Source organism: Myripristis murdjan, chromosome 9 (assembly GCF_902150065.1).
Source record: "Myripristis murdjan chromosome 9, fMyrMur1.1, whole genome shotgun sequence".
Lineage (NCBI taxonomy): Eukaryota > Metazoa > Chordata > Actinopteri > Holocentriformes > Holocentridae > Myripristis > Myripristis murdjan.
This window is the reverse complement of record NC_043988.1, coordinates 30,670,889-30,695,170: the sequence shown is the minus strand read 5'-3', so window position 1 is coordinate 30,695,170 and position 24,282 is coordinate 30,670,889. Positions and strand designations below refer to the sequence as shown.

The following is a 24,282-nucleotide window of genomic DNA, read 5'->3' as shown; positions in this document are numbered from 1 at the left end:
TGGTTGTGGGCGTTTCTCTGTTTCCATGTCTTCCCTCCCTCTCCCTGTTCACCTGACAGCTGACCGGCAGACAGTCTGAGCATCACTCGGTGCGCCCAGGCAGGCAGGCAGACACACAGGCAGGCAGACAGACAGACAGGCAGACAGGCAGACGGGGACGCATGAAACCCAGCAGTCCGCCTGGTACGGTGCTCTGTCCGGGGACGAAGGCTCTGTGCTCTGCGGCGGCGCGGCTCGCTCTGGAGGCTTTTCCCCTCCGCGTCTGACAAGCGACCATGAGCGGAAGGGTTGGCGACCTCAGCCCCAAGCAGGCTGAGGTGCTGCAGCAGGTGAGTTCATCCCCTCTAATCAACTAACAAACACATACAATTAAAGAAGCCAGATGATAGTAGTTTTCCGCCTGCGTTGAGGATGACCACGCATGCCCTATCTTTTTGGAGGCAGATTTCCCCTGTCGAGCAAAGCCATGTGATGTACTGTTTTTTTTTTCTTTACTCATGCGGAAGAGCTCTGCTGTCACGATTATTTTCCTGCAATGTTTTTGTCCCGGCGCACAGAGGGTTTGCGTTACTCACGCAGGTTTAAGTTCATTAAAAGGACCTGAATGGTTTGGTTAGGATCCTCATTAAGCTGAGCGCACACGCACATCTTCCAGCTTATTCCTCCCGAGATCCACACTAAAACAACAAACCATCACCGTTAAAACACCGTTAAAACACGGTGACATGTGCTGTGTGGTGTTTTTCAGTATCCTGTAGTATTCATATAGCCTGTAGTACCGTGGCGCTCAGTTATCAGTGAGTTTCTGGTGACCTCATTGAGCTGCATGGTACTTTATATTTCCAGTGTTGTCAGTAGGCCTATAATATTTTTCTAACGTGACCGTAGAGGCTCACAGTGTATCTGTGCTGCTCTAAGGTGAGTTTATTGACATTATTGCACTTTATTTTTTCTTTAATCTTCATGCCACTGCAATGTCCCTGTAATATTTTAATTCAGTTCTTTACAGTTGTATTTCTGCTGTGATAATCTATTTGTAGGCTATAGTGTCCCTGACATTTATCATAGGATTGCTAGTTCTTTCTGTGACTTTTATAATGGCATGTTGTAATTAAATGAGTCCACTATGAAATGAAACTAAAAACCAAAATATATATATGTGATGAGGTGTTGGTTGTCTTGGCTGTTTCTGCACTGATGGTAAAATATTTCCAGGCCTCGACCAGGCTAATTTGGGCATGTAAAGACAATTAGTCATCAAACCCCAAGCTGGCAACGTTTGGAAATGGATCCTGGTGATCAGAAATTAAAGGATCCTCGCACTAAAGAGACAACAAAGTGTTGCTCGAGGCTGTTCTCCAGGGCTGTGTTTGCTGACCCGGTGGGATCCTCGTGCCTCTGGTTATTGTGTTTTGAAATTGTTGTTTTCCTTGTTGTGCAAACGTTGTTGTTGGGCAAATATCTCAAAACTGTTTTTCTCTCTGCCCCCACCTGTCTCCCCTGGCAAGTTTCGAGAGAGGGTACAAGACATTCTCCCTCAGCTTCCTGCCCAGGATGACCACTTCCTGTTACGATGGCTCAGAGGTAAGGTCAAGCACCTGCTGAAGCAAAATGACCACGACCCGTCCTCACAGGAGAGCAGCACCTCGCCGTAATTGCCCCCCCCCCCCCCCCCCCCCCCCCCCCCCCCCCCCCCCCCCCCTTTGGGTTAGGGTAGTAATTTGCATGGATTTATTTGCGTGCATTCGCAAAGAAAATACTGTGCAAAATACGGTGCTTTTGCAACGAGGAGAAGTTGCAGAGGTTTGCAGGCTGTTGCTACATGAAAGGGTGTGATGAAACATTTGCAAACCTCTGGTGCGCAGGGGGGGAGACGCGCTGGTGGGATTGGGAAAGAGGGAGACGTAGCCCATGAAAAACTGTTTTGTCAAGCTGAACACGATGCTCAAACCACGACTGAAACATCAAAGCTGCTTTTATTCCAAACCTAGGACAGGTCAAATACAGTCTGGGCATCTTCAGACTAAATATCACCAGTCGGCAGCCTGGGAAATTTGAGGTAATGCACTTGGGGAGGAAATGGGAAGCAGTGATAGAGGAGGTCATGTTTTTATCGAGGCCGGGCTGTGCTCAGGTCTGGAGCAGGGAGCTAGCACGCCGTGTATCATCTTAATCTAGGGCTAATCACATTAAAGATGGACTACGGTAGACGACAGCCCTTCTGTCAGTACAAACCCTGCCACACTTCCCTTTGCCTCCTTTTAATCTTTTGTCGCCGGGCAGAAATCTTGTGCAACAACAGCTTCGAGGATATTTTTTTTTTCAGTAGAAATTAAAAACATGAGACTTAATGCACAGGGAATAAAGTCCACGGAGGGCAGCCTGCTGTACTGTACATCTCAGATTGTGCATTGTTCTTGTAATTAAGCCTTACTGAATAACCACAGAGGCTCCAAAGGGCCTCCTTCCCCTTCAGAGGGTCAGTGTTGGAGCCCGCACAATGAGGGTCTGTTTGGGCGCTGTGTGCCCTGAATGATTCCAGTTATTTCCATGTCACCCTCAATGTGAGTGTTCCCATGTGGATTTCATGTTTCAGTGAAGCTGTGGGAAGAGGGAGGAAAAGTCTGCCTGAGTTAGTTTTTTTTTTTTTTTTTTGGCAAGTTATGTCAAGTTTGTTTAGATAACTCATTGAAAAACAACAGACACTGACCAAAGTGCTTTACATTTTAAAAATATAAAATTAGACACAAAATATGCATTAAGAACAACATATACATATAAAAAATAATAAAATTGAAATAAAATAAATGTGCTGTACATATGCTGTGAAGGTAATGGAAATAAAAAATAAAGACTTGTGGTCACATTACAAAGGTGCTGAGTCACCCTCTGTCAAAAGCTGGTTCTTCTGCCTCCCAGGAGAACCACAGCCAATACACAATACAGTCAGACTTTTATTTTGAAGGAGCATTTGAATACAATAACCAGCAAGGTTCAGAATCAGTCCAGCTAGCTAGCAGCTATGACAGCAAAGCACAAATAATGGAAATTAAACAGTTTAATCCAATGCCTTAATCCAGCGGCTGCAGTAGTCTGAATCCGTATCCAAGCTACCAAAAATGTAACGTAATCCAAATGGTGGCTCAACAAATTATATCCAAATGAAACGGCATAACATCCAGCGTCCAAAAACTCAATGAGCAAACTAGCCAAACTAAAACTGTTTTTTTTTTTTTTGTTTTTTTTTTTACACTTTAAGTGTTACAAAAAAGTCAAGATAAATATAGAAATGAGGTAGGGGGCCACTCTAAGGAGGCTCCAAGAGGGTGGAATCAACGACAGAACAAACTTGAGCCTGAGGAGTGGCTAAAAAGCAACAGATGATGGAAGTGATCTTACTGGAACAGAGGGGGATAAAAGGTCTGATCAGTAGATAGGAGGCTGCCAAACCATGGAGAGCTTTAAAAACAAATAAAAGGACTTTAATATGTAGTCTAAAGAAGAAAACTGAATTTAACTACAGAGTTAATCTATTTATCAAATTTAAAAATGGAGTCAAAAATCACTCTGAGGTCTCCAGCATTGGGCGGGGTCACATGACTGGATAGTGGACCCAGATCTCCTGAGAGTTTGGTTATAGTGACTGGAAAAGCCAAAAAGAACAACCTCAGTTTTGAGTCAAAAAGTGCAAGGTACAGGACTGTGAACATGTTGCATTTTCAGAGAGAAAAATAATCCTCGCCCTTGCTGATGCTCCTCTCCTCACACCTAAAAAACACAAAATACCTGCCTCAAAATCACGCCTGCAACGACAAATGAAAAATTTCTCCGTCTCGACTGTCAGTAACAATCTGTTAGGTGATAGAAAGTGTACCTTGAACGGGTCATATGATTTTTATTGGCCATTTATCACATTTGCTATGGCAAATATGAATGGGAGTTTCATCTCAGTTGTCGTGTAGTTTTCCCTCCACAGATCACATGTCAATCCAAGTTTTTTCTCTTGAAGAAGGCTGAGTGTTCCTGCGTATGCTAACTACCCAGTTCATCTCCTAATGATTTCAAACTAGCTACCGTTTTTACATGAATTCAGAATAGTTGAGTCACATGACGGTTATAGTAGTGATCAGTCATCCGTTAGAGACAGAAACAGAAAATATGCGTATTTGTATGTCATCAAAGGTCACAAATTCTCACCCAGAGCTAAAGGGGAACCAGCTCTTCCTGTTTGAGTGTATTGCTCTTAATGATTAAATGTGGGCCATTTGACTGTCTGCCTCTGTGTGTGTGTGTGTGTCAAGCTCTGTTTGATGCTCCAGCATGAAAAAGGAGAGATTTGCATCGCAGGCAAGTCAGGACTCCAGTTTGAATGGCAGGTAAATGGCCTCAAAAAGCCGTAAAGAAAACAGTGCATAGTGAAATGTGTTGAGCTCCTAAAACTCAGATTCAGTTATGTGGACGTTACCAGTGTTTACGGGGGATGTGCTGATGGACACTTCCCGGTTTATGTGATAGCATTATGAGCGATGTCCTAGAGGCCGGCGACCTTCCTCTTCCTCTGGATTTAGCCGCTGAGAGGAACCAGCGAAGCGACGTGCCAGCTGGCCGATGACGCAGACTCCAGCTGGGGTTGGGTCCGTCTTCAAAGAACTCAACCTCGAGAGATAAAAATGCGGGTCATATGGTGCCGATTCAACCGGTGACAGGCTTTCAAAAGGTGTGTCAGATGTAATGTGCTGGGTTATCTCACTCGACGTTATGCAACAGTGCGCCAGAGTTCAGTGAGGTGGACGTTTGATAACACTCATCCCTCCTCAAGTCCAGTTTCCAGTCCTTTCTCAAGGCGTCCCCACATCTCGGCTTAGTGCCTTTCTGTGACTCTCGCTCTCCCTGATATCGGCTACAGCTGGATGTTGACTCAACTTTTTCTTTGAAAAAGAAATACAGTAAAAAGAAATCACAAATGATGAATGTTTGGTTTGTTTTTCCTGAGCACAACAAGCCTTTTGAGGCGTTTTTGCCTGGAGAAACCGACTGTGTAGCGGTCTTTGAGCTTCTATACATTGATTGGTCAGATCTTACGTGTTAATCAGCAGACAGCAGATAGGAAAACATCTGTTTTGATCCTTAAGAAACCCCTTAAGCAAAGTTTTTACACGTGGAAAGATGATGCAGTGTTTATAGCTTCTTTTTAAAGGACTTTTTACTCCGGTCATTTAGCTGTCGATGAGGTTGCACTGGTGTCCCCGTTGCTGAAATAAAGCTAAACAGGCATGCAAAATAATCAGCCATGCACAAACAGTACACACTGTTTGAAGAGCCTCGCTTTCCCCAAACTCCCCGTGCAGTAGGACCTAAAGTCCCGGGGCCTTTCGGTAACAGTTGTGAAAAGCAAATTAACAGAATAACCACTGGCTTTAGGCTCCTCTCCCAGCATTTACAGGCTGTGGTCACACATACAGAACTAAAGTCAAATGTTTGATGAAAGGTTTATGGCGGACTGCGTATTTACGTATTACTTCTGCTTTCACCTGTCATTAGCCGCATGGCCAGAGGGCACACAGGCGCCAGGCCTGTGTTTAAATCACACTGGACCGTGGATAATGACAAAGCATGAACTGGCAGAAAGCAAATCAATTTCTTCTTAAATTGATTCAGGGATTAAAATTTTAATTGTAAAGGGAAATATAGAAGGTCTTTATGGGCTATTTTTTCCCGTTGAACCTGTGTCAGACACAGATCTGCACCCTTAAACTGTAACAGGATATATTTATTTTGTCTTTCCACAAACTTTATAAAACGGGCAGGATTGGACAGCTTTTGGTGTTGTCAAAAAAAAAAAAAAAAAAAAAAAAAGGGCTATAAGCATGTACAGTGGTGGTGCAAAAGTGATGATGTCCTATTCCAAAGTTTTTGGACACATTCCAGGATGTGATTGGCTGATGTGTGTTCCAGTGCAAGGTGACCGTAATCTAAGGGGTTATAAAAGAAAAAAAAAAGTCAGATATCATTTCAGTTTTTATTGGTTTATGCTATGATAAGTGTCAGTGGTCATTTTTTAGGAGCCTTCATGAGTCAAATAATCGTCTCTTGACTGGTGAGGTGATGCCTGCAGAGTTGTTAGTAAATGTTTGATTAAAGGCCAAAAGAAGGATTGTGTATTTAGTCTTCATCTTTTAAACTGCTGTTTTCACACTGATGCCCTGCTATTATAACAAAATATATATATACAGAAAAAATCAATAAGCCCAGTCTGTTGTTGACCAGTTAGTTGACAGTTCTGGCTCAGAGATGGAGGCTGTGTGAATGTGATTCCCAGGCTGTGCACTGAGGACCTTTAGGAGTGTTTTGATGCAAAGTGACTAAGCAAAGTGGCAGCTCTGATGGCGGCAGAAACAGTGAAATCTGATACAGCTTGTTGTATGCAGTTAAAGGACCACACCGGTGATTTTGAATATTAAACACTTAAACGTTTCCTCAGGGACTATTTTCCCTGGCGTAGGGATTGTGTCACTCCACCCCAATTTTAAGACAAAACAGCGCTGCTACTTTTAGGAAAACTCATGTGGAGGATTTTATTGCAGTGGAAGGAATGGAAACCAATGGTTGGATAAAGTTTGTACATTTTGAAACTCGTTACTATCAAGAGCAGCGTTCAGATATTTCACTCAGTGTAAGTCAGCAGCAGCCGCAGAGGCCCCGTTTAAGTCGCCCAAACGGAGAGCCAAGTCTCACTTTGCGGCATCGGTCCAGGTTGGCAGGCCGCCGCTGTGCCTCCGTTGTTTTTCCGAAGGGGCGTTCAGTGCTGTTGTCAGCTGCCGAGCTAATCACCTTACACAGATTATTAATACTGTGTGCGCACTGCATTCTGGGTCGGCTGCGCTGTGAGGTAGGACGTCTGATGGTTGAAGGCCTTTGCAAGTCACAGCTGAGTTTTGGGGAAAAAGCCTGTTGCCATGCCTGCTAGCGAGTCCATTTGATTGGTTTTAAAGCAAACGGCCCCAGGACGCTGTGTGTTAGCAGAAGACAACATTAGGCAACACTATGGTCAGCTTCTTTTACAGCCTCTGGTGGTTCTTTACATTTGTGGAGGATGTAACCTCCTGAGGGCCGCACTACGAAGCCAGTTCATCAGAGTCAGGCCTTCTTTATGTGATCTGGCTCCACTAAACCCAAAGCCCCAGTCAGAGGTGACTGCTATCAGGACGGTGGTTACCAATTGGCTCTCCTCTCTGAGCTCTGTGCATGTTCACATTAAAAGAGGTGCGTCATTTGACTCCTTCTGCACAAATTGGACCTATCTGATGCCGCCTATTTCACTCAGGAGGAACAAACTGTCATTATGAAGAGCTATGAGGAAGACAAAAAAAATTATTACAGTCATGTGGCTGCAAATAAGGCCAGAGAAGAATGTTGGCAGAAAATTGCAGATTGTCTAAATTTGTAAATCATCTCCCAGTTTATTTCTATTAATTAAACATCACACTCAAGAATTGCATTTAGGACTCACACTATCCTATAATGTAAATCACTGTTGTTTTTGTCAATATCAAGTGAAATAAATGCAGTTGATATAATATTAGGCCTATGTGTGATACACTTTAATTGTATTAGATGCAGCATCAGCAGCGTCAAACAAACTTGGCAGCAAATAAGGACCAAGCATAAAAATAGCAGAGTGGGATGGAGCCGCTGTGGCTTTTTGTTCTTGTGTTTTGTGGATGATGTTCAGCATCAAATTTAAAGGGTTTAGAGACGTATTACCTGAAGCAAAGAGGGGAAAAAAAAGCAAAAGAAGGGAAGAAAAGAAAGACGTTAAGTCAAAACTCTGAATATAGCCTGGTCTGGAGCAGGTTAGGGTTCACAGCATCTGTTACCATGGCGATGAAGCCGGGTCAAAAGAGAGCCGCCTTCGTGACACGGAAAGACTCTGGCTTTAGACTCAACACACCTCACTGACCTCGTCTCATGCCTTCTCTCCTTTATCAGTTTTGTAACTGAATTGGCTTAAGACAATCAAACAAACAAGATTTTTTTTTTCATTCATTCAACCTTTATTTACATCTCGAAGATCACTGACGGCATGCCCTACAAACAAAGAAACAAACAACAGAACACAGTTAAAAACAATTTCTCTCAAGAGCAGAGTGGTTTGTAATCGTGGTTTTAAACTGAACTATAGGAACAATTGTGTTTTAATGTTGTAAATTGTTCCAAGTGTGTGCAGCACAAAAACTAAAAGCAAATTTTCCCAAAGTGTTTTGTGTTTACACGCGGCACTTGGAGTGTCAGATAATGACTATAGGACTAATTCAAGTAGTGATATATGATGGGAAGTTGTGATTAAGGGCTTTATAAATAAATAGAAACCATTGCCTCTCACATCTTACTGTTAGAAATGGCCACCCAACCTTTTTATACAAGCAATAATGAGTAAAATAAACTGCCACCTGTAATAAATGTTAGGACAGAGTGATAAACTGAACCTCGGGGTTTCAGAATGGCGTGTCTATTGATAACATCACCATAGGATGTTACGTCGCAGAATTTATACAGTTCTTTGCAATACAGGACAGTGCATTTGACAATGAAATCATGTGAAAATGAGAAATGAAACAGTGAAATGAAACTGTAAAAGCGGGAAAACAGTGTTGAAGTTAAGTGATAATAGTGAGACTGACACTGTTCCTTGACTAAAAGCAAAAATTTTAAAAAAGTCAAAGGTTAGAGACAGATGAGAGTGCAGAGCAAGACGGGAATGTGTCTCGCACCACCGGCACTGAAGATATTTTCTCCGCTGGCTCGGTTCTTACCCGGTGGGCTTCCAGCTTTCGGTCAGTCATGTTTCTACCATTAGTGCCGGAGCAGGGGAGGCGACAAGGACGCCGTTTGTGTGGAAAGACAGAAATGGCAGTACCGTTGAATACTGTGGTTCATCCCCCTTGCCATGGCCTCAAAAGACACTTTTAATAAAAATCAGTCATGGACAGTTGCTCTGTGTTACTCAACGCCCCCGCCCCTTTTCTTAACTGTGTCTCACTTATCTTTTTCAGCCAGAAACTTCAACATCCAGAAGTCGGAGGCCATGCTGCGAAAGGTACCGTCCCACATTCTGTGTTATATGAGAGAAAACATTTCGAGAGACGACTGATTTGTGCAGCGTAAAACTGCTGCCTGCGGGAAGGACCTCAAGTCCAGCACATGCACCGACTCAAGCTGTGGATTAAACACATAAAACTTTAGTGATCCCCGTGGGGTCACCGTGACTGCAGAGGAAAAAGATCCAGATAAGGATAAGATAAATAGCGAGCACTTTAGATAATGCAGCAAATCATCACAGCAGGCAGCATCCAAACATAAAAAAGGTGACATAACACACCCCGTGCTAGGCGATTGCCTTTTTAAATGTCACTGTAATCCTCATACTCACACACTGCTTCTTGGGGGACTACCCAAATTCAGTAATGTATGTCAATTACTTTCACTTCCACAATGCCATTCTTTTGCCATTCTGAAATATGCAAAGTCGAGGAAATCTATTTCTGGTTCCATACAGTCGCTTTCTTGTTTTCACTTTAAAGTACGGATGCAGATCAATACTTTAAATACTCCAATCTCTCTTAAAAGACATACATTTTTACATCGCGTGTATTCATTTTAGTTAACCTAACAGAATACACTTGTCTTTGCCCCCGATTTAAAAACGGATCAGTTCTGAGTTTATTTAATGTCTGCTTGTATAACCAACAGCAGTTACATGCAGTGTTAGTACTGGTGTGTTGTTGCGTGTCAAGCATTATCATCATCTGCTTCACTAAATTCGCCTGCTGGCTTGTTATCTATAGCTACAAACGCCAAAAACAGCCAACTAAAGATTAACAAGAAGAGAGCGGCATATAACGGCCCTGTAGAGACAGAGCGAGCTAGACAGTGAAGAGAGAGAGAGACTTTTTGGAAAGGTTATGAATCATCACAACCACGAGAGGTTCTTCATCACACAGGCATAACTTTTAGGCTGAAACGCCCAGTGGGTTCCCAGATCAGCCACGGCCCCCCACACACACACACACACACACACACAGAGGCAAAAACAATAGAGATTAAGGCTGAAGACTCAACAGTGTCATTTTGTCTCTGTAAACCAAATTCGATCACAAACCTACATGATGATCCCATTCACTTTCACTTCAAACTAATCAACTACAACTACAATAATCTCTTCCACTTTGTAGTTTTTTCTTTGCCCATTTGTGATTCAAACAGTATTTGCATACAGACAGTTCTCCTACAGACCAATAGAAAATAATAGCAAAGTAACACTGGCTCATATCCAACAACATGCACAGTGATATGGACAGGTCGTGTGCACACATGAGGGTCATGAATGTAGGTAGAACTGGCAGGCAGGGCAGACACACGTAGCTCAAAATATCTCCCTCGTACTATATCGTTCAGTAGAGCACGCATGTCTCATTATGATTCTAAAAATAGAATTAGTGGAGGAGCTTTCCCGGTGCGTGTTCATGAACACAGGAATAACCACGAGTCACCGTGACTCACAAAAGTCTGCCGTGTTCACTAATACGCACAAAGGTAAATGCAGGACAAATCACAGCGCACGGTGACTCATGGACACTGAGCCGGCGCTGTAATATTCAGAATATTTTGATTATAGCCAGTTGTTTCTGAAATCTGTCTGCCGTGTCAAAATAAATTAAAATACAATAAAAATAATAGGGGGAAAAATAATCTAAAACATTTATCTGCTATGTTGAAAAAACAAAGAGGATATTTTATGTATGAAATTGGCCTATGAACATGTATGAGGTATATGTGGAACAGTTTGTTCCCCTTTGTGCGTGTGTGTGTGTGCGTGATTGTGTGTGTATGCACAATACTGTACAATTGATCCCCCTCCTGCTGATCAGGCAGGTTTTACTTCAGGTGTCTAAAACCTCCTAAGCCACTTAAACCACCGCACCGTGCCAGCTGCGCTCTGTCGTGTTTCGATCTGCTCCTCCAACTCATTAATCCTGCGCTAAACGATTTCCACGCCTCCGCGCCGGCCGGAGGCATTGTGTTTTCTGCTGTCCCGTTCTCCTGAACACGGTATCTCGGGAACACCTCGAGGGAATTCCTTCAAATTCGGCACAAACTCCCACTTGGACTCGTGGATGAACAAATTAGAATATGTTACTGTGACTGTACAAAACGCGTTTTTGGCCATAACTTGGTATTCATTCATTAATCACAATGTTTCACACAAGTCATTTTATACCCAAAACGTCAAGTGTCAACTTGTCAAATGTCTCTTCAGGGAGAACAGTCTGCTCTGGCCTTCACTGAGGAGTCCGATTTTTTTTTTTTTTAATCAATTTAGACCCCAACGTGCTTGTATTGAGTCGCCCCTCTTAACTTCCTCTCCCTGGATGACAACCAGGACAGAGGGCCTCCTGTTCCTCTGGTCGTCCACCACAAGCTCTTTGGCCTTGCTGTTATTGAGCTTCAGCTGATTATAATTGCACCATGTGATGAAGCTCTCTATCAGTCCTCTGTCCGCCCTTATAAAAAAATAATAGTCTCTAAGTGAAGTGAATTTGTTTCTCACTGGAAATTGTTCACTTGAGTCAAACAAATCTTCTGTTTCGCCCTGAAATTCACTTACTACTGTTCATTAAATGCCTTCAAACTCTTCGCTGCAAATATTGTATGAGTCTGGACAGACGTGGATGTAAGCTGCAACTTGGCATACAACCACAAGGTGATGTTTCCAGTGCCGATGTTAACATGCATCCGTCTTTTCTTTCAGCATGTGGAGTTCAGGAAACACATGAAAGTAGACACAATAATCACAGACTGGCGCCCACCAGAGGTAAAGCTCTCAGTGTTGTTAGCTGTGATGAGTAGCTTCAGCACGTCGTTTGTTCTGATTAAACCAGCAGGGGTTTCACATGGAGGTGTCTGTTGTGTTTGCAGGTGATAGAGAAGTATCTGTCGGGGGGGATGTGCGGCTACGACCGCGAGGGCAGCCCCGTCTGGTACGACGTCATCGGCCCCGTGGATCCCAAAGGCCTCTTCCTCTCCGCCACCAAGCAAGACTTCATCAAGTCCAAGATCAGAGACTGTGAGATGCTGCAGAAGGAGTGCAGCCTGCAGTCCCAGAGGGTAAGAGGAGGAGGAGGAGGAGGAGGAGGAGGAGGAGGAGAGACGGGTGTGTTGTGGCTTCCAGCTGAGAGACGCCCCAGAGCGGCGACACAGCTCTGAGATCCAGAAGCATCCAGTTAAATAAGAAAGTTAAATAAGAGAGTTAAATAAGAAGTTAAATAAGAAGTTAACCCTCGACCCTTCCAGGGAGTCCACTCAAGTCTGAGTTTATTTAAAGAGCAATATCACAGTCTCAGTGTCTCAGTGCACTTTACAGCAACAATCAAAGACTAAACAAGATTAAGCAATAAAATTCTAACACTGTAAGACTTCAAAACATTTAAAAAGACAATAAAATGCAGAAAATATGACATGAAAAAATTGCTGAATAAGACTGATTATAGCACAATGAACAAAGCAGGATTTCAGCCTTTATTTAAAAAATATGATTACAAAGGTTGGGGCATTTCTACTGGCAATTGGAAGTTCACAGCAGCAAAAAGCTCAGCCGGCTCAGTGGTTAGAGTGAATTTTTGTCATATTTTATTGATTTTTGTATAGTCTCTTTTCGTTCGACTTTTCCATATTTTTTTTTGGCTTTTCAAAGATGTTGTGGAAATTTTTGGGGTGTGTGTGTCACTTTGCCTGGTGGTGAACTGGTCGTGTGTATGAACGTGAGCCGAGCAGCCACAGAGCCGGGCTCCGCTCTTCACACACAGCTCAGTTAATCCACACCAGCATGATGTCAGCCAGTTCAAATCATCTTGCTAACGCTCATCCGGTTAACTCCGTTCCTCAAACGTGGACGAGTGATTGATCTGTCAGTCGTGGATTATCTGGGATTACGACTCACTCCCATTTTGAAATAAAGGGAACGTCAAAATCATGATCGGTGGTGGAAACTGCAGATAAACTGAATGTGTTGTAGGGCTGTTTAAAATTGTGTATATATATATGTATAGATATATATTGCATATTGCATCACTGAACACAATATATGACATATGCAATGCAGTTACTTATTAATTTTAATACTTTCATCCCACTTGGGGGTACAAGTTCAGTTCAGTTCAACTTTATCATCCCTCAATGGGAAATTAGATTTTCTTGCTTACTTTAAATGGCAATTTTACTGTTTGTATGATAAATGATGAATGATGGTTTATCAAATCACGGTCATTTTAATCAAATTGCTTTTAGGATTTGTCAATTTACCACTCAGTTTTGTCAGTCTCGTCATGACATCTGTTTGCATCATTTCATCTCATTACAAACATGCTGAATTGAAGTCCACAGGTCACAGCGATGGTGTCGGCTGATCCTCTTTTTCCTCTCTCCCTCCTCCGTTTTGTTTTTCTCTCTCTCTGCTCTTTATGCTGCAGCTGGGGAGGAATGTGGAGTCGATCACTATGATCTATGACGTCGAAGGTCTGGGACTCAAACACTTGTGGAAGCCTGCGATTGAGACCTATGGGGAGGTATGTGCAAGCACACACACTCACACACACGCACACACATACACACACACACACACGCACACTCTCACAAACACACACACAATTAAGGTAGTTAGACTTGAAAACTAAAGGGGAAATGTGTCTCTAAACGTACTCCTCTGTGTCACCAGATCCTCCAGATGTTTGAAGACAACTACCCAGAGGGACTGAAAAGACTGTTTGTCATTAAAGGTACGTTTTTGTTTTTTTTGTTTTTTTGTCTCCGTCACCGGTCCTGAAGACAGAGTAGATCACACTTGATCCATGCATGATAAAAGAATGAGCAGAAACAACACAATCTGTCAGTTTACTTCAGTCGACTGACTTAACTGGGTTGTGAATCCCTCAAATATGAACTCTTAGGCACCAAGCCACTGCACTCCTTTCTTTCTTTTTTTTAAAGGAATGATGATTCAGATGAAGAATTTATTGATTCTTCTGGCTTTTTATTGTATTTTGTTGTATTTTTTTTTTTATCAGTATTTTGTTCACATGCTGATCTCAGAGGGGCAGTTTGTCTGAAACTGTGAGAATGCTCTCTGTGTAATGTGTTTTACTTAAAGTTGGTTAAAACTCTTTTTCTCTCTCTCTCTCTCTGCAGCCCCTAAACTCTTTCCTGTGGCCTACAACCTTGTCAAGCACTTTCTCAGTGAGATTACACGCGACAAGATCTTCGTCCTGGGAGGTGAGATCCTCTTTAAAAGTATATTTCATACTAATATGTCATAGTTATCCACATTTGACTGTCTGGGAGGCTCATTCCCCCCCTTATAGCTGTTGAAAATGTGACATATAGCATTTTAGACAACAGTATAAGTACCATAAACCTCTTCGCGCTTGTACATCTCATTTCACAACGGCTTGCCACCTGGTTGGACTTCACTGTAAATCTGATGGATTGTTTTAGAGCTGAAAACAGGCAGAGGGCGCTGTTCCTCCAGAGCAAGCAGGGCTAAAGCTTTCAGAGGCTCCAGGAACGGCAGGAGGTGGAAAACAGTGAAAGGCTGATGGGGAAAAAGCCCTCTAGTATGCAAATTCAAGGAGATAAAGTGGGAGTGAGGGGGGACAACAAGGTTTATGGGAAATGTGGTCTTATATTTGATAAAAATGACCAAGCAGTATCACTGATGTCAGGTAGAGGCTGCCAGTCCTCTCTACCATGAACTCATTGCTGTGTGGTAATCGTGTAAAGTAGCACTGTTGCTTGTGATGTCCTGCAGCCATGAGGTTTCAAACACTCACTCTGAACCTCTCAGACACGCCTTCTCCACCCAAAAAAAAAAGGTTCTGGTTCTCAAACTGGTTCGGTTCAAGATTCTCAGACCCAAGGTGCAAACCGAGGAACTGGCCACGCTGTGACCAGTTTTTGCAAGCGGAGCCGTTGCATCATCGATGGTGGGCGTGCACAAAAGACGCGTACTTTCAGCTGCAAGACCGAGCCCGACCCTCTCATACCTGCTGGAATAATTAACCTACATAATCTGAATGTGATAGGGTTCAGATTGAGAATAGTAAACTGTGATTCTGTGCTGATTCTGTCCTGGAGAAATGAGCAGGATGTGAGGGGAAAAAGCACAGCTGCTGCCCATAGAGAGCCAAATGTAAAATGTATTGAACAAAAACATTTTCATCTACTATTTATAGCCAGACCACAAAGTTTCTTGGTAGTCGTCTTCATCTTTCCTTGTAGAATAACACACGCCCACTCGGTTCACAGCTGAAAAGATCTATTTTCTAGTTCCAGCTGAGGGCCAGTTGTTCTGTCCGGACACTGATCTATATTTGGTGGAAATGCAGAGAACAGCTTAAAGTTTAGTTTGCAAACCTGAGCAGAGCAGAACCGATTTCTCTGTCATCGCCGACCCTGACCTCTGCTCTTCTTACGGAGAGAGAAGTGGCGCTACAGATAAATAAAATAAATTGACACTTCATTCCCCTCACCTTCATCCTGTCACGTGACTTCACAGACAACTGGCAGGAAGTATTACTGAAGTACATCGACGAGGAGGAGCTGCCTGCGATATATGGAGGCAAGCTGACTGATCCTGATGGAGACCCCCGCTGTCGGACCATGGTGAGTCAGTCCAAATTACCAGCAGGCCGCCCCGTCCCAACACCAGCGGGTGGGGATTCTGCTGCTGTGACCACGGTGGGCCGATGAACTCAGAAGAAATGAGTATTCGAAACAACCGTAATCTCTATGAGACATTATCTATGTTTTTGAGAACCGTAGCTCATAGATTGCATATGTTCATGAAGTTCCCTTAGCGTTATCATAATTATAAATGACCCAGCAGCTTCTTTATAAAGCTATTGCAAACAGTTTATTATTATTATTATTATTATTATTGTTGTTGTTGTTATTGATATAAGTAGCTCATCTGAAATTGAGTGATTGAGCCTAAATCATAGGCTTACGTAATCATTTGCAGTCTTTCAGCACTGTGATTATTGTAATTATTGGCTGTCATCAATTCTCATCAAATTTTTGAAGCACAATAACTTTTTAATGGTTTTACTTATTTTGAACATCTTGGGTCATTTTTTTGTTGTTTTTTGTTTGTTTACAAACCTCGCCAGATATAAATACCACCACTTGGTGTAACGGGTACAAGTGTGATTCCAGTCATCGGCCCACCTGTAGCAGTGAAAATGATTTATTGCTGAGATAGGCGACGTAAGCTGACTGTAGACTAGTTTACACTAGATCAACTCTGCATGTTGAAGTGAGCATGGCTTGTGAACCCCCTGCTTTAATCTCGGTGCGAGTAGTTTTATTCTAAAATGTACAACCCAAAATCTGCTTATGTAGTTAGAAGGCAGTCGCTTTGCTTCGATGCGGGACGTCCCGATGGCTCCACTCGCTGGCATTGCAAATGCCATGCAGTAACTTTTCAGCTTTGTGATTTGTCAGGTCACATTTGCCAGTTTTTCCTTTTTGCAACCAAGTGTTTGTTGACTGATGAAGCAGAAATGATCTAAAACTTTAAGAAAAACAGCTTAACCCCGGAGAATGTGATGTGACATCGAGGCTAAAAAAGGAGGCTGAACTAAACATAGTGCCATCAGATGTGATTTTTTTTTTTAAACATTGGATCCCAAGATGTTAAAGCTGTTAATACTGGCGGTGTAATGACTTGGTGATCCTATTTCACATGAATGAGCCAGTTTTATCACAGCAGATCAATGTCAGTGCAAGGACCAGCCTGGACTGGCTGTCCATAGCAGGCTGATCAATACATTTATATACATTCGACCTTGAATTGCATCGACTTTGTTTCACAGTGTGGAGCAGTGATTGTAGCAGGTGTCACATTCACTGGTCAGATTTTGGGGTTTGATTGACTAAATGAAACAGACTGGCTGAGCCCACGTGATATCTCTGTAGATGTACCCCACATGGACGGCTGTGACTTGAGGTGATCTGGAGGTTTGGAAGATAACCATGTTTGGATTCTGATATGCAAAGTGTACAAAAATGCATTTTGATGAGATTAATCTATACATACAATACTAACAAGCATGGGCCTTCTGGTGTATGCAAGTGGTCAAAATGGGGTTTGTGCATTTTCTCTTGAGGGTGCTGCTCGAGGAAAAGTCATACGTTCACCAAAGCTGACAGGGTTCACCCGCCTGGCAACATGAATATGGTTAACAAATTCTGTGGTAATCCTCCCATTAGATTACCATTACAGATGTAAGAGATATCAGATTTGACAATTTGGCCCAAGAGGGGGCACAAGAGGAAATGTAATGGGGTTATCAATATCAAGAGGAATCTTCCTTTGAGAAGCATGAATGCACTCACCAAATATCAATCAGCTGATTAGCTTTAGTCATATCTTGTGAATGGTCTTTGTCATTTTGGCTTGAGGGAAGTGCTAGCAGGAAAGTCGTGAGGCCACCAAAACTAACAGGCGTCTTCCTTTGGGGAGCATGAATATGCTTTCCAAATTTCATGACAGTTCGCCCAAAGGATTTAGGTGGAGTTCAGAATTTGATGGACGGACAAACTGATCCAGCCGTCCTGGAGGCTGTTTTATGGCTATGAGACGTGTCTGTCAACCAAAATGATGTCAGACAGACAGAAAAACATGTCATCAGACAGTGTCTTGTGCCTGTCTGACGACCGTCATTTATTGTCTTACTTCCTTGTTGGTTTGACAGTTTGAGTTAAGTCGTCGCCATGAAAATGGAAACAGTTGTGTGACTGTTTTTTTTTTTCTTTTCTTTTTGTTTTTTTGGTTGAAGAGACCAAAAATATTTTTGGGTAAAAAAAAACAAAAAAAAAACACTTAGGGCGGTAAAGTGATGGATGGGTTTGAGGAGAGACTGAACAGGTGAGAAAATATCTTAGCCTGTCTTCAAACACATCGCAGAGGGACTTCGGAAACGCCAAAAATAAACAAAAAAAAAATACTAAAAACCCTCGGGGTGAAGTTGCCGACTCACTTTTTCTTCTCTGTCTCCTCCTCCGCTCTAAGAGGAATTTTAAATTTCCTGCTTCTCTTGCAAATAATACAAAAAAGCTTGTTGTAGCAGCCAGCAGCTATCTTTCCTACATGGAGACGGTCCAGCTGGTTACCATGGAGATGACAGCCTGGACGTCTTCCATTGGCCCTTTGCGACTTTCTCGACAAACCCTAACCTTAAGTCTTCTCAGTTGCCATGCAGAAGTGTTCGTAAGACGCCTGTCAACACGTCTTACAACCATTAAACAGCCTGTAGGTCCCGCCCGCTGGCAGAAACATGCAGCTGATGACTTTCACTTTCCCCCCCGACGCCCTCCTGCCCTGCAGCATAGATTTAGTGTAGCGCCTGGGCACAAGATAAGATGAACCCAGTGGTTTATCCACCCATCTGATGCTACTAGACACTTTAGTATCCAGCAGCTGGCCGGCTTGATGGCAAAAAGAACCCAGCAGTGTGAGTAGTCGTGCACGACCAGGTCATTTTCCAAATGAGAAAACTTAATTCACGTTTGTCACTGTCTCTGTAGATAAATAATTGGCCCCAGGACACATGAGGAAGAGGAGACAGATTTCATTTCCTTTTTGGAGTGGCCTGCATTCAAGATTCAAGATATGAGACGCTTGGCCTCAAAACATTTTCTTTTTTTTTTTTTTAACCCCTTTTTTTTTTTGGTTACTTCGATAGTGAGCTAGCTGTTCTTCCTTGTCTTTGTCATCGTACTGTATTTTATGTTTTTTTTCCTTTATTAGTTTTTAGCTGTTGATTTGTAACAATGACTTGTGTTTTGTGTGTTTTTTTGAGAGTTGAAAGCCTAAAAGCTCACATCATATGATGTTTACTGGTGTGATACCAGTTTCTTTATATGCCTCCAGGGTGATGTGCAGTTCAGCTGAAACGTGGAGAAAAAGGCATGCGGGGCGTAGAAAAAGTATCTCTGCTGACCTTCATCTTCACCACATGGCCTCATGATTAACATACATCAAGCTGTGGTTGGTGAATTTATCTGATAGGAAAGATTTAGGGTTTTTGGAAGCTTGGAAAACGCCAGTGCTTTGTTTCGTAGAATTTGGTACCATTCAAGAACCTGAAGCTATGCACTTACAGACATTTTGATTTTAAAAATGTATGTAAATGAAATTTGGTTTCTGGCAGACTGCAGAGAAAGACTGATCCATGCAGATCCAGACAGAGAATTCCTCCCACTCACAATGTGCAGGTTTCCCTCGGCAATTTTATTTTTCTCTGTCTGTATTTTTCCACATTTTTCCAAGATGATGTTCCTTCGTCCTCTTTGGTGTGCAGTTATGTTTCCGGTCCTGATAAAACTGTTTTAATTTCTCACTGCTGCCTTCCTTCCAGCACCTTCCCTGAGTTTTTCAAAATTCAATTATTTGCACAAGGATAGTTTGACAGGACTTATTTTGCACAAACATGGTTTCATTCCACTTTGACTTGTCTTAGTCTTGCTGACAAACACCAAGCGGGGTGGTGCCACTTTCTAAGAAACCAAAAAGTTTTGCTGAGAAGTTGTGTTGAATAACCCTGAATAATTTGATTAGAAATCAGAGAAACGTGGCTTCTAAACCCCCTTAAATTTTGCATGAAGTACACAAGGTCTCGTTGGTGTAAGAAGGGTCAAGAGAGATACAAGAAGGCACATGAAAAGTCACATGTTGTTCTTTTTTCTGACTTTGTCTGTCATCTGTGATACAAATATTCTTATTGATCGCCCACCCGAGTGAACTGAGACTCGTGTTGACTCTCAACTCAGAGTCTCCTGGCTCCTTTTCTCCCGTTTTCACATTCAGACACGCACTGCCCCCTGCTGTTTGGTTCCAGTACTGTGTTGTGTAGGATTTACAGAACATCCATGGTGTTGTTTGATGTGGGTAAATAAATAAAAAAAGAGGGAAAGAGTAAAGACCTCATGCTCTCATTTGTATGCTTAAATCTTGAGGCTGGGTTTTGACAAAGCAAAAAGCTTACAAAATAGACACATTTATAGATAGATGATGCCACAAGGACACAGTAAGTCATGATTTCTCTTTATCCTCGTCTCCTTTCCCCTCAGACTATTTCAGTATTTCATATCATGCATTCACACTAATTATTGTGACTCACTTGCGTGTGTGTGTCTCTGGTCCAGATAAACCATGTAGGCCCAGTTCCCAGCTCCTACTACGTCCGGGATCACGTCACGGTGGAGTACGAGCAGTGTCTGACAGTTGGTCGAGGTTCCTCCCAGCAGCTGGAGTACGAGATCCTGTTCCCCGGCTGCGTCCTCAGGTCAGTCCGATGTCACTGAGCTGGAGTCACTGTGCCGTTCTGTATGTCTTTTGTGAAAAAGAGAATTTTAATCTCAGTGGGACCTTTTAAGTAAAGATGAAAAATGCATGTTCATCTGAGTTATGATAAATGGCAGCTGAGCTCAGTGAAGTTCGTACTACCTTCAGACGCTGCACATCACCCCGCTGTTTCTGCCTCTTGATGTTTTTCATAAATTATGGCCATAGCAAAATCAGACACGCAGAATTTTATTTGTTTAATATATCTTTGTCATTCACTCCCAGGTGGCAGTTCGCCAGCGACGGGGCAGACATTGGCTTTGGGGTGTTTCTCAAGGGTAAGATGGGTGAATGGCAGAAGGCGTCTCAGATGCAGGAGGTTCTGCGCAGCGAGCGCTACAACGCCCACCTGGTGCCCGAGGACGGCTCACTGACCTGCGAACGCCCAGGAGTGTGTGAGTATGAACAAGTGATCGAAATGTGATCAAGTTCACAGTATGCAGGCTGTATGAGCTGTAAATGAAGTGCTGCGGTGCTGCAGGGATGCCCTGACCCTGAAATTATATTGTCTAGCCATAAGAAAACATATTTACAAACTGTAGCAAGAATCACATCAATATTTTATTTATATATGTTTTGTAAGAAAAGTGATATAAAAATGATCACTCCCACTAAAATGAATCATGTCGCATGTGCAATATCTATCAAATCACTAGCAATTAGATTTTGTTTCCCCTATCATTCATAAGATGTCATAACACATAGGAGGAAGGGGAGGGGAAAAATCCATTCAGTTAAATACTGCAATTATGTTTAATACAATTTTTTTTAAGTGATTTACAGTAAATATACTGGTATCATATGAAACGAGACAACCAAAGGAATCTGTTGGTACCAAACATGCCATGGTAAGTTGTCTGCAAGGGGACTAAATATCGCTCCAAAGTCGTTCCTTGACCTCTGACCTCCAGATGTGTGAATGAAAATGGGTTCTCCGGGCAGCCACGGCTCTCCCCTTTGCAGACACGCCCACCTTCTGCTAATCCCATGCAGTTTGGGCCACAAACGCTGCAGTCCACATGTGTTCTTGTGGCCTGTTGTAAAATGGTGTGTTTGTGCAGACTGGGGCCTAAACAGTCTTGGAGCTGCATCAGTTGGCTTTGACTGGAAAGCCGAGACTCTTGTGGATTCAATGAACCACATTGGATTCATGTGTGATGATGTTAGCCCCCATAGCAGCCATTTTCACTTTAGACAGACATTTTTTCAAACTTGACCCCAATGTGACTTTTAGGATAATCACAGCCTCATGAAAATTTACATCCACAATCTAGAGGAGAATTCAAAAAAACAAAAATTGCAATACATCGTAATGTCGAATTGCAGTGCTTCAGAGTCGCAACACATATCAAATCTGCACCCAATTATCATGATAGTGTCGAATCAGGAGATAAGCATATCGTTCCAGCCCTAATATGAGGTTCCATGTTCCATGATTTTGAGCATGTAAGCTTCATGTCAGCTGTATCTGCCTCCATCCTTTTGGTTATTAGTGAAAGCATCAGCTGCGTGTTCACTGTTAAAACAGAGAGAGCGAGCAGAAACGTTGTGAACCAGTCTCCCTCTTCCTCTGCGTGTCTCTCCAGACGTGCTGCGGTTCGACAACACCTACAGCATCTTCCAGGCCAAACGGATCAGCTTCACCGTGGAGGTGCTGCTGCCCGGCCAGATGCGGTCCCCACGGTCCCCCCCCAACGGCATGACCAGCCACCAGCTACAAGTGGGAACCAACGGCCATTAGCTCGGCTCACGGCAAGGACGGAGGCTCGGCTCGGCACAGCGTGAGAGAGCTGATGTGAAAATCATCTGCTACTGTGGACGTTTACTGTGGACCCCGAGCCTCCAACACGTGTCCTCCATTTGGAGCAAAAAATAAAGTGTTTGCTCTGTGCCGATCTGAATGTTTGATGTCCCTTTGATCACCCCATCTCTCTCTCTCTCTCTCTCTCTCTCTCTCTCTCTCTCTCTCTCTCTCTCTCTCTCTGTCTTCCTCCTCCTTTCTTTTAAGTTATGAACTTTTACATCGGTGGCTAGCTTTTCCTTGGCTTAGTTATTTCTTTAATTTAATTTAATTTGTTTTTCTAAAATTATTTCATGGAAATAAGATTGATCTCCAGTGCAAAAAAAAAAAGAAATCTTAAAATTTCAGATTGCCTCACAGAATAATCTATTTATTTAACATAATATGCATTCATGTTTAAATTAAGAATATTCAGTATTACATACTATTCATGCTAAGTTATAACCAGTGATGGCCTCAGGAGATATGTTAAACCTGCCTGACAATTATTGAATGTAAATTGTGGGTGATTGAGGAAGTTAATCACAATATTTTTGTATTTTAATGGTTGGGTTATTTTCTCAGAGAAAACGGTTTTGGTGACATTCTCTGGATCCTCAAGCAAAAACACTCGGTGGTCTTCTGCAGCAGGCCACACATGCACAGAGTTTATGTCTTTGTTTTTACTTTGTAGGCTTTTACTTGGAAGCTGTAACAGACTGTTTTCCCTCGCAGGACAAACGTCTTGTGCGGAAAAATATGCAAAAACCAAAAACAACCACCTCATGCTCCCGGTACTTCTGGGCTGAGTGTGATCATCAGAAAAAAAAATATAAATCTTAGCTTGAAAAAAATCATATTTACTTATTATTAGGTGGTTTGGGCATCTGGGGGGGTTGATGCATCCCGGCTGGCCTGGGAACACCTTGGGATTCCCAGGAGGAGCTGGTGGATGTTGCCGAGAAGAAGAAAAAAACAAAACAAAACAAAAAAAAACCATCTGGGCTGCCCTCCTCAGCTGATATCACCACGACCCGGTCCTGGATAAGCAGCAGAAAATGGATATTATTATTATTATCATTATTAATAGTATTATTATTACTATTATTGGTGTTAAATCCATATTTAAAATAAAAAGTGTGTAACAATGCCTCTAGAGTGGACTGAAATTATTCCAGAGCGTAGGTACAGCATTTCTACTTGGAAATGTAAAAGCAGATGAATCCGTTGTTTGTGCATATTCTCATTCGTCCAGGCCATAGGCATCTCAAGGACAAATTGAATTGAATCAGGTCAACTGGACTTAGTTATATGTCTAGAAGACGTTCTAGACTAGACTGGTAGTCTGATGAACAGCATGAACTGATGAAGCCACTTGGATAAGGGGGCAAAACGTCTTCTAGACATGTAACTAAGTCCAGCTGACCTGATTCAATTTCCTTGAGAGATCAATCTGTCGTGTATTTTGTGACAAAATATTCAAAGATCCACAAGGTAGTTGGATTTGATAGGAAACCCGCTAGATTGCCTTGTTTTGCTCAACCATGCAGGATGTCATGATACTTCCTCTTGTGGGACGCTGTAGATGCACTTGTCAAGTATCAATGTTTGAGTTTTCAACTTCATTTGCACAGATGCACATTTGAGTTCCTCTGAGGCGTATTTCTACCCTGCCTTTAGGTGTCTTAACTGGATCTTGTTGATGGAAAAACACGATTAATTCCTGCGTATTGGAAAATTATTCTGCCTTTTCCATGGTATTATTTTCTCCTTCCGTTACAGATATTTCGAGGTATCATAGCGTACACTGTATCACATATCGCAGAATCGCCTGTATCGCTACACCGTCATTATCGTGGGTAAAATATCGGGATTGTGTCATATCACTGGTTAGCCAGTAATTCCCATGCCTATTGCTCTATTTCAGCTTTTCCCAATGAGCAGTGTCAGCTGTTGTGTAAATTCCTGCCTCAGCGCTTGACGCTCATCAAGATCAGCCACAGCTTCTTTGACGCAGAAGCCACAATGAATCAGCCAGGAAACG

The 24,282-nt window shown here is 42.6% G+C and overlaps 1 protein-coding gene across 1 annotated transcript; it reads left to right on the top strand.

Annotated features, from left to right (window-relative positions):
• On the top strand, nt 1-23,092 carry sec14l8 (SEC14-like lipid binding 8). Its single transcript, XM_030060930.1, has 12 exons — nt 1-329; nt 1,509-1,584; nt 9,054-9,097; nt 11,810-11,872; nt 11,977-12,165; nt 13,527-13,622; nt 13,772-13,832; nt 14,242-14,325; nt 15,608-15,714; nt 20,260-20,399; nt 20,684-20,853; nt 22,045-23,092. Exons 1-12 carry the CDS (start codon nt 276-278, stop codon nt 22,197-22,199), a joined length of 1,239 nt encoding a protein of 412 aa, XP_029916790.1. The 5' UTR covers nt 1-275; the 3' UTR covers nt 22,200-23,092.
• Nucleotides 23,093-24,282: the final 1,190 nt, after the last annotated feature.

What these genes read in the sequence shown, in the direction of transcription:
- sec14l8 (XM_030060930.1), top strand. Translation starts at nt 276, where the DNA reads ATGAGCGGAAGGGTTGGCGACCTCAGCCCCAAGCAGGCTGAGGTGCTG. An exon ending in CAGACTGGCGCCCACCAGAG is followed by an intron (nt 11,873 to 11,976) that starts GTAAAGCTCTCA and finishes TTGTGTTTGCAG; the next exon opens with GTGATAGAGAAGTATCTGTC. An exon ending in CAAGATCTTCGTCCTGGGAG is followed by an intron (nt 14,326 to 15,607) that starts GTGAGATCCTCT and finishes GTGACTTCACAG; the next exon opens with ACAACTGGCAGGAAGTATTA.